The sequence below is a fragment of the Cottoperca gobio genome, chromosome 13 (genome assembly GCF_900634415.1).
Source record: "Cottoperca gobio chromosome 13, fCotGob3.1, whole genome shotgun sequence".
Classification (NCBI taxonomy): Eukaryota; Metazoa; Chordata; class Actinopteri; order Perciformes; family Bovichtidae; genus Cottoperca; species Cottoperca gobio.
In genome coordinates, this window is record NC_041367.1 from 6,859,571 (window position 1) to 6,870,144 (window position 10,574).

General features: G+C 40.2%; 2 protein-coding genes across 2 annotated transcripts in view; both read left to right on the forward strand.

Annotated features, from left to right (window-relative positions):
* Nucleotides 1-1,471: 1,471 nt before the first annotated feature.
* LOC115017766 (T-box transcription factor TBX1-A-like) lies at nucleotides 1,472-4,302 on the forward strand. The gene is made up of 6 exons (XM_029446457.1): nucleotides 1,472-1,674; nucleotides 1,757-1,858; nucleotides 2,104-2,275; nucleotides 2,426-2,581; nucleotides 2,691-2,758; nucleotides 4,245-4,302. Exons 1-6 carry the CDS (start codon nucleotides 1,472-1,474, stop codon nucleotides 4,300-4,302), a joined length of 759 nt encoding a protein of 252 aa, XP_029302317.1.
* A 1,136-nt stretch (nucleotides 4,303-5,438) lies between these two features.
* The window catches only part of bace1 (beta-secretase 1), an 11,376-nt gene continuing 6,240 nt past the window's right edge, over nucleotides 5,439-10,574 (forward strand). Inside the window, exons 1-2 of the mRNA XM_029446752.1 lie at nucleotides 5,439-6,271; nucleotides 10,319-10,407. Of these exons, the coding sequence (XP_029302612.1) occupies nucleotides 5,936-6,271; nucleotides 10,319-10,407 (425 nt within the window). The 5' untranslated portion in view covers nucleotides 5,439-5,935. The remainder of the gene's footprint in view (nucleotides 6,272-10,318; nucleotides 10,408-10,574) is intronic.

A 10,574-nucleotide genomic window follows, 5' to 3' on the forward strand; every position in this document is an offset into this window, starting at 1 on the left:
CTTTGCTCTCTGACTCTAACTTGAACCGTCTCTAAATGATCTGCCTGTAATGAAGCAGAATATTTATATGCCGATAACAATCCATAACACACTACAAATTCATCTGAAGCCAACATAAGAATATAGCTAACTAGGGTATTAAAATATATAATGCAGTCTAATAACATTTTAAAAAAACTTCTCAGGAACTTATCAGTAGACCTTCAGCTTTATTGGAGTGTGTTTGATCTTGGTGAGCCTTTAAGGTCATATTACACAGACAGCATTTTGAGGGTTCATCATTGAACAAAGATCCATTGGAAAAGAGCAATATTAATACAATCAGTTCTACTTAAGAGGGATATCCAATAACATATGAGATATTTCTGCCATGGGTCCTGAAAGCTGTGATTAATGAGCTGATCAGGGGTGCAAAGTGGCCTATTGACTAACTTATGTTGTGTTGTGCTTTATTAGAGAAAAGCTCGCTTTTCTTCTTTAGATCCCTCAGGCTAGAACCCTTCAACACTGTCCCATCACAGAGCCACATGACGCTATGAACACACACAAACACACACATCACAAACACTTCCAGACCATATATCACATCGTTTGTGTATTACTTTCCAACACCTAACTAAATTAACAGCAAGGTCGACAATGGAAAGAAGTCCATTACTTTATCAATGTATCCCTGTCACTGTCTGATATGTATTATAAATACATTAGAATTATCATTAAACCAAACCAGCAATGGCCACTTAAGTCAGTTTTAGGGCAGAACTGACTTTCTAATTAGTATGGTGTTGAAACTCTGCTCCAAAAAATAGGCTATGAATAATAAAAGCAGTTTGTTGCTGTCTTCATCTGTCCACACCCAGTAACACTGAGCTGATTAGGATGTTATTAATGTCCTACTGGTCGGTCGAGACAAGCTCCACTTTAGGCTTTAGGCTATAGAAAACGATAGGAAATACAAGCAGGGATTTTTAGATGCTCCAAAAAGGTTTTGTGTTTGTGTGTGTGTGTGTCTGTGTGTGTGTATGTGTGTGCGCACATTTGTGTATTCACTTTTCTTGGGGCTGCAATGCATGCATGCGCGTGCAGCTGTGATTAGTGCATGTCATTGGCACTATGAGTATTGTAATGGATGAGGCAGGCATGAGGTCCCCAGTGAGACTCTCATGGTGTATAAAACCAGCTTGTTCCTGGACACAAACAGCGACTCCTAACACTTGGATATACATCCACCACAGCACCGGACACTGGAATGGGAGGGAGAGTTTTGCCTTCAATTCTGAAGTGGAAGAACCGGCTGGAGTGAACAGAAATATTAAAGACAAAACGGCAAAGTCATTCATATTAATTGCCTTGTGAACCTTCAAATTATGGATGGTAAGTGTTTGTTTTAAGATCAAAATGATTTGAGCTCAACGGGGAAAATGTACATTTATGTGATGATGATTATAGAAGGAGTCTGAATCCAATGTGAATGAAACACATTTATCTTCTCCTCATAGGTCCTCATCTGTCTCAGAGCTGTGAACTATCTCTGCCCTGCTGTGCAGACGGGGGGTCACCGTCGAGCACCAAGGCTCCCCAAGTCAGTGGGGTCAGAGTTAAGCTGGAGATGCATGCACTTTGGCAGCAGTTTGACCAGCTGGGCACAGAGATGATTGTTACCAAAGCTGGAAGGTATATATATTTATATTTATATTCGTCATTATGATGCACTTCTCCAATTTTCCTCTTTCTCTGATGTTTTTCACGACGGCAGGAGGATGTTTCCGACATTCCAGGTGCAAATCTCCGGCATGGATCCTACTGCTGAATATGTTCTGCTTATGGACTTTATCCCCGTTGATGATAAAAGATACAGGTCAGACACACATACAGTGTGACGTGTGCTGTGCTTATTATAGTGTTTAAAATAAATACATTTATTTCACAACATTCAAGACCATTCCCCACTTATAACCTAAACCTCTGCTAGTTGCCCCTCTGCAAGCTTCACCTTATCGTACCAGTGCTATTTTCCAATTTTGAAGTTTTGAGTTTTGTATGTGTGTGTGTGTGTGTGTGTGTGTGTGTGTGTGTGTGTGTGTGTGTGTGTGTGTGTATCAGATATGCGTTCCACAGCTCATCCTGGTTGGTTGCAGGGCGAGCGGATGTTGTTGCCCCAAGCAGGATGCATTTCCACCCAGACTCGCCTGCCTGTGGAGCCCAGTGGATGAAGCAGACTGTATCCTTCGACACGCTCAAGCTCACCAACAACCTGCTGGATGACAACGGACATGTCAGTCAATGTCTTTAATGTCACTCCTACATGCTTTTACATTTGAGAGCTGAAAATAGAGAATAGACACTGTTTTGATTTCCATTTCATCACAAAAGAACATACAGAAATGTCTCTCTTTTGACTCGCCTGTTCCTTGCTCCTTGGCAGATGATATTGAACTCAATGCATCGCTATCTGCCGCGCTTCCATGTGGTGTATGTGGATCCAACTCCCAACAGTCATTTAAATGCATACAGGAACTTCTGCTCTTTTTCCTTCTCTGAGACACTCTTCATGGCCGTCACTGCCTATCAGAACCACCGGGTAGGAAACCTGGGATCAGTCGGCTTTTCATCGTGCAGTAACTGCTATAACTCTAGAGATTTGTTTGTTGTTGCTTTGCATCTTATTTATTTTACAGTCTCTCTTTCAGATCACACAGTTAAAAATAGCTAGCAACCCATTTGCTAAAGGCTTCAGGACTACAGACTCCCAGGACCGGTGAGTGTCTATCGTTCAGTCATATCTGAATACAGTTTGCCTGAAGAAACACATGTGAAACACTTTACGTGGAAAGGCCAGTTGATTAGATCATAGTGTATCTTTCCCACTAGTATCAGCTGGTAAATAGTAATAAGGCAGCAGTCTCTATGATAGCTAATCTTTGACCTTTGTTTTCACATATGGCAGGTTGTTGGCCATACGTGGTAAAACAGTGAGGGACATGATTATGGTGATTATATATGTGTGTGTATAGGTTTGTCTCTGTCTACTATGCATGTGTGACCTTTTAGAGTATCTGTGTGTGAGAATGTGTAGGGTGGGTTATTCAGGACCCCTGGATGTGTGGTGTCCACCAGAGGGCAGAGCTGAACCGTTCAACAGCAAACCTGGAGACCAGAGAAACTGGGATTTAAAGACTTCAACCAGTGAGTCTCTCTCTATGTATGTTATAGTATATGTTAGGTGCTACGATTCAACATAATTAATCTGGTTTAGGACCTAGAGTTTTATTCTAGTTTTTAATATATTAACACATTGTCATCCACAATTTCAACCCTAAAATCAAAAACATGTTTTTCCTTCTTACCTGTATTGCTATTTATCAATCTAGATTGTTTTGGTGTGAGTTTGAGTGTGCCTTCTCTTTAATATTATGGAACTAGATGGCACTTAGCTTGTGGTGCTCAAAGCACCAAAACAAATCATTTGAAAATCTCAACAGCAATGTCCCTTTTCAGAAATCATGACCCGGTTACTCAAGATAATCCACAGACCTAGTTGTGAACAGTTTTATGTAGGAACTATTTTCTTTCTACTTAACTACACCCGGCAACCTTGCAACTACTCTGCTAGCTAACGTTACAGCTCAGCCAAAGAGGATGCCATAAATGTTTACATTTCGCATTTTTCATGAGCAGTAGAAAGGAAATCATTCCTACATGCAACTGCTCACAACAAGGTCTGTTGATTATCAGGAGAAATTGGGTTATGATTTCTGGAAAACGTTATTGCTGGGGGTTTTTTATGGACGCTTTGAGCTCCAGAAACAAAGTGCCACCTAGTTCCACTATATTCCAAAAGAAGACATCTCTACGGCCGATATCTCCAACACTATGCAACTCACACCTAAACAATCTAGATGGATAAATAGCGCTCATGTAAGAGGACAAATATTTATTTTGGATTTTGAGGTGAGCTGTCCCTTTAAGTCCTATGAAATGTATAATTGCTTTTAGAATAAAATTCTTCTTCTGGTGCATTACTTTCTGGATTTGTTGGATCTGTTTGCTGATTAGACGTTTCCTACAAGAGGCAGTCATATTCCTGCAGTCATATTCAGCAATCTCTAGTGTTGTGAAAATAGATTAATTAGCAGAATATGGTGATTTTAATCAGCAGTGGTGAAATTATTTAGATTTGATAGACAGAGGATATAAAATGATCTGATCAATATCATTCCAACTGTATTCTCCTACATCCTCAGGACAGGAGTACCCAGTCCCATTGTTGGTGGAGCAGTGTGGACTGTCCCACCACTGTAAGGACTCTGTGGGACATACCATGGAGAGGAAAGATGATAACAGTGTATTAGCACCTGCTTCCTTCCTTCCTATTCCTTCCAACTGGGAGTGCCCAGGATCATCTCAAGAGAGAGGCAGTCTGTTATAAGGAAAGAGAAACAAACTGACTAAGCTTTGAATTGAATTTGACCTACTGCAATGTTAATTTGTGTTTTATAATACATGTATGTAGTTTGTGTTCTCCCTCACAAAATTCATTTATTGGGAAACTATATATTAAGTGTACCATTGAAAACATAGCCTAATGTCAATGGCAATATGATAAATGTACTGCAATGAAGCCACATGCAATAGAAGCACTACAGAGTCACAGTAAAGTAATATAGATTATATCAACAATACAGTGAAACAGAAAACAACAAACACACTATAGTTTTTCTCACTAATAACATTATTATAATTTGGTAATTTCTTGTTATAACATTTGTGCAACTACAATGCATCTGTCAGTTGTCTGAGATAATAAAATTACATTCTGAAATCTTGGTTTCTGATTTCTCCATAATTTAGACAAGAATAACTATTTAGAAATAATGTTGATTTATCTGTAGTTGTTCTGGATGAGAGCAGGGAGCAATGCCATAAATGCATAATGACATATGGGACATATGGGAAAATGACATATGTGATCCGAATAGCAATCACGGTGAAAACTTCATTACCCAGAATGCAGAGTGTCCCAGAGTAATTTCCTGAAGAAGCTCAAGAAGAAAGCAATTTGCCTTCAAACTAAAATACGTTATGTAAAACGAACGTGTAGGCTAGCCAAAATCCGGTAAAACAAAAATAAATTATTAATAATAATAATAATAATAATAATAATAATAATAATAATAATATAATAATAATAATCTTAAAACTAGTTTGTGATGCTGTCAATTGACTAGTTGTCCCATGTTATTGTCTATATATATGCATCACAAACTAGTTTTAAGATTATTAATATCATTGGACTGGTTATTGTGTAAATAACCAATATGTATAGTCTTCTTTTATTGCTATCTTATTTAGAAAATGCTTACAGGAAGTAAGTTTAACTTGACCATAGTGATGCTCGCGCTCTCGCTGCTCTGAAGGATGCAGCCGGGTGGATGGAGGAGGAGGAGGAGGAGGTGAAAGACTGAATGAACGGGTCGGGAAAGGGGAAGGATGCGGATTACGGTAGCTCGCCGGCCAGCCTGCCTACCGACGATGGTTTTGGTCGTTTGAAATCTGGATGTGCGGCGAAAACGACACAGTTCCGCGGTTTGTAGCTGCACGGAGGCTGTAGTTTACCCATCGTGACACCCAGGGCTGCCTGGCTTGATTGTGGGGGTGATTTGATCTCCAGCGTAGGCTATTTTGTATTGACATGTTACGTTGAGATCTAAAATTGGTTAATTTTCTAATCACTCAACGTCAAGAAAACTAGAGAAAAAAAGGAAGTGACCCTGATATTTGTGGTGCCACTGCCATCATGGTTTTAGCCGTCATTTTAGCATCATCGCCACCTGATCTCTTCTTCTGTGCCGCTGCAGACTGGATGTCAAACTGAGCGGAGCGTCGTAAAGTCAAATCCAAACATACCAAAAATACAACTTTACCGAGTTTCAGCATGGAGGCGTCGTCGCTACAGCCTCGTTGTTTGACAGGTCTGTTTATATGGACGACGTTGTGTCTGCTCAGCAGCGGTCATTCCGCGCCGAACGCCTCGGGCCTGCCTCTAGCCATCCGCGTGCCACTGCGGCAAGGCGCTCGCGCTGAACAGCCACCGACGCTGCCACCTGCCGCCGTGAACCGCGAGCGCGGCAACGCGGGGAAGAACTCTGCGCGCAGGCGGAGAGGAGCGGCAGCGGGCGGTATCAGCTTCGTGGACATGATTGATAACCTGCGTGGGAAGTCTGGTCAAGGATACTACGTCGAGATGGCCGTGGGATCTCCTCCGCAGAAGGTAAAGGTTTATTTGCATGGCATGATTAATATGTTGTCAAAACACTCTTAAATGCAGAGCCTGCATGCACTTTTTGGCCTACAAAGATCCATCATAACATAATCAAATTAATTGAAACCAAGTAGAAATGAGCATATAAATATTTCTTTAAGGATGACATTCAGAGTGACGATCAGTCCTTTTCATAGTCTTGCTCTCCTTGCAAAATGCAATTTTCATCTTTGGTCTCATTAAATACCAGCTACAGTTTACTCTGTGGTACCACTTAAAAATACTCAATTAAATCCAGTACTCTTTATTGATAACACTGTCATGAAAGTGAAGAGCCAGGCACATTAACATTAAAGACAATTTTACATTTATTACCACAGCCTTGCATCAGTTTGTATGCATGTTTTAAACAAGTAGACAAGTTAAAACACTATAATAATAATAATAATAATAATAATAAAAGGTCATTTTAACTTATCATTAAGCATCATACACACACACACACACACACACACACACACACACACACACACACACACATGCACACACACACACACACACACATGCACACACTCTGAGGCCTAAGCAAACTACAGAAGAATCCAAACTTGATTACCCATTTACAGTGTTTGTCCTTTTATGTAAATATCCTCATACTTCACTGTAATAGGGTGTAATGTAAGAGTTCTACAATTACTGTAAATAAGGAATGCAAAATTCAAGTAAGTTGGCGGAATAGGTCATCAAATATACTATCCGATTTTACGATACTGAAGATGGCACTGCAATGACAGATGGTGTGTGTGTGTGTGTGTAAAAGTGAGAGAAAGGACTGAATGATACAGACAGATAATGGGACCATTAATTCTGCAGAGTGAGGAGTGCCAACCGGGTGCAGCTGCGGTGTACAGGCTGGCACCCAGAGGGCGACGGATAGAGGGAGGGAGAGAAAGTGATGAGGTGGTAGAAGAGGAGAAGAAGGTGAAAGAACGAGTGAACATTTTTTATGAATAAAACGGCAACAGAGCGAGATGGAGAGTGACAAGGAGTGAATGAGAGAGAGAGAGAGAGAGAGATGATGAGGTAAAGATGGATGGTACTAAGTGGAGGCGTCACTTCCAATGAGAGATACTAATGTTTCCTATACCAAAAAGATCTGCCTTGCCTGGTTGTGGGCATTATGCTTGGCACCACGGTCACTACCAGCCGTTTGAGGCCAATCAGCACAGACAGACAAAATGTTTTGGTGTGTAGATTGAGTGTCCTCCAACCAGTAGTCAGGGTTCAGAAACATAGTCTATTGCACACAATATAGAAGAAGTATACAGCCAAGTTGTCTTAGATGCATACACTAACATTGGACATGCATTGGGATGTATGGTGAAGTGTTACATCCAGCTGTGCAAGCAGAGCAGATTTTCATAAAGCATCGCCATCTGTATTAAAGTTGAGCCTGTAGGAAAAATAAAACTCCACACGTCATGCATTCATTACATTTGTATCCATCAAATTGTACATTTTAGAGATGAAAAAGTATTGCTGCAATTACGTTTTTAAATCAAATGTCCCACAAGACTTATTTCATGCAAGAATCCAACGTTGCTCACCCAGTACTCATACCCCAAAAATGTTTATGTCACTTTAATACTTGTACATTAATGTCCGTAATGCAGGACTTTCTTCAGCCCCACTTTGCTGACTACTGGAGCTTTAAACATATTGAATGCTTGCTCTAATATTTCAAAAGATAAAAGTCCTGTTTGAACCTGTGTGATGCGCAGGGTATTTTTTTCACAGCTGTACATCTTTTTTGTAATGGATGTGTATGACAGTCTTGGTGAGCCGGAGGATGTCACACAGCAAATAAATTACTGCATTGTCTATGGGAGCTTGATAACCACCAGCTCCATGACCTCTGACCTAAACATAATCACAAAGTGAATTTCATTTTCAGAGTCCGGTGGCTATCACAATATTTTAATTCTTTACCATTTTAGAGCTTCCATATGTGTCACGTGTTCAATGATCTGATTTGATTGACAATGCTGACAACATCAGCAAACATCCCCACATCTGTTTTCTCATATTTGTAATATCCTCATTGGTGCATGGAAGTATGTCACATCATTTTTTTCCAGCTGAGCCCTGCTCACTTCAAACCCATGAGAGAAGCAAGAAAACTTTTCATATAGAACCCCATTGCTCATAGTATTAACCTGATTAAGAACATATGTTTTATGGGCCTTTAAAATGTCAAAAGACAGGGTTTCATTGCAGGCATTGAGACAATATAAGATATATAACATACCATATTAAAGGGTATATAGATTTCTAATATATACTGTTACTGAATTAATGTACCATACCAAACCAAAGTATGACCTTTAGTACAGCAAAAACTGCAATGACCATCTCATTTATTAAAATGACCAGTCAGTGTTGCCATGTCTATAACAACACGCAGATAGGCCATTTGCAGGCCATTAATACATCTTAAGACATCTTGATTCAAATTATCTGTATGTATTTAAGGCTTTAAAAAGCCCCAGCATCCAGATAAATAAAGCTTTATCTAAATTGATGTATCAGTCGCTGGGTAAATGGTCTTAAACTCAAATGATCATGATAGCAGAAGTGATGAAAGGCCTTGTATTAAACTTGAAGATGCTGCTTAGTAGATGCAAAGTTGTGGAAATGACCTCAAATCATTTACAGTAACTTTCAGACACGGTGTGTTCTGGTAACCACTGGATGATTTCTCCTCCATAGTGGAAGGGGAAGGGTAACTATAATGGCTGGAACAGACAGGCACTCTGCCAGGGAGGACAGCAATAGGAAGAGGACAGAGGAGAGAGATAGAGCAGGGGAAGACATGAAGTCTCAGTGTGTCAGGATGCGGCCTGTGTCTGTGTGGGTGAAAGACACAGAATTATCCCAAACAGTCAGCACATTTCTGGCCAAGAGAGGAAGACAGAGTGTGTTCAGCATTGTCACACTAGGGGTGTTTGTAGAGACAGCATATGCTGGCATGTGTGTGTGTGTGTTATCATTGAGCTGGATGTATGTGTGTGTTAGACAGAGTCAGTATTTATTCTGGGCTTTCAGGCCCAGCCCTTGAGACAGTAGCACTTCTCTGGATATATAAAGAGCCAATCCATTATTGAACAGCTTGCTGGATGTGGCTGCCTGGCTGTTCATCTGTTTGGGTGTTTCTGTACAACTGTTCATCTATTTTCTCTTTGATTTGTCAATCAGTAAAATAGTACAGTATGTGCTTATGCTTCACTGGAACTAAGGAATCTTTAAACAGAAATCATATTAGCACATGTTAACTAGAACCATATGATTGAAATGCATTGATTGAATGCAATTACAACTAAACAATTAGACTACATACATAGTGTGTATTAAAGCAGCATTACAAGAAAAAAGGACATATAATAAAGGAAAAAAAAGTATAAATGGTACCTGTGATATATAGAACATATCACTTTATATATGTCAATTGTAATATTTAATATGATGTACTGTATATGTCTGTCTTGATCGCCACCTGCCATTGTGCTCCATTCACACATTCACTGTTTTGACTGATTGTGCATAATACGATACTCACATGGAGATGCAGGCAGAAGAGGAGGAGATGGGAGAGAGGGGGAGTAGAGTGAGCAACCTGAGAGGAGTGGAGGGTTAGAGTGGAGACAGAGAGGGGAAGGAGAAGGACATCTAGGGCAACAGGAAACAGCACAGGATGCTACAAGGAAAGAGAAATGGATACAGAGAATGATGGAAATCTGTGAGAGGTGAGGCTGACTACTTGCTGGAATCGAGAAAATCCTCATCAATAGCAGACATCAAAAACCCCACACAGAATGGCCATGTCTGTCTCCAAGGTAGCAAAGACACAGATTAAACTTTCCCTTCAGAGACGAAACTTAATCAATTTCACAATGTAACCCAAGCGTCAGCTTTACAAACCTATTGATTTTTGCAAAAGCTCACAGCATATATTTAATAAATCTGTGTCTCTCTTCCATTGTCTCTCCGTCTCTTTAGTTGAACATCCTGGTGGATACAGGAAGCAGTAACTTTGCTGTCGGGGCAGCTGCTCATCCCTTCCTGCGCAGATACTACCATCGTTCACTGTGAGTAGAGACACGAGTGGGAACATATACAGCCACATGTGCCATGTTTCAGCTTTTCTATTTCTTGAATTTTGGGATAAATTAACTGTTCAAACTCACTCAGAATGGCAAATACATTTCTCACTGTCTACAATTCAATTATGTGACAATGCTTTTACACATAACAT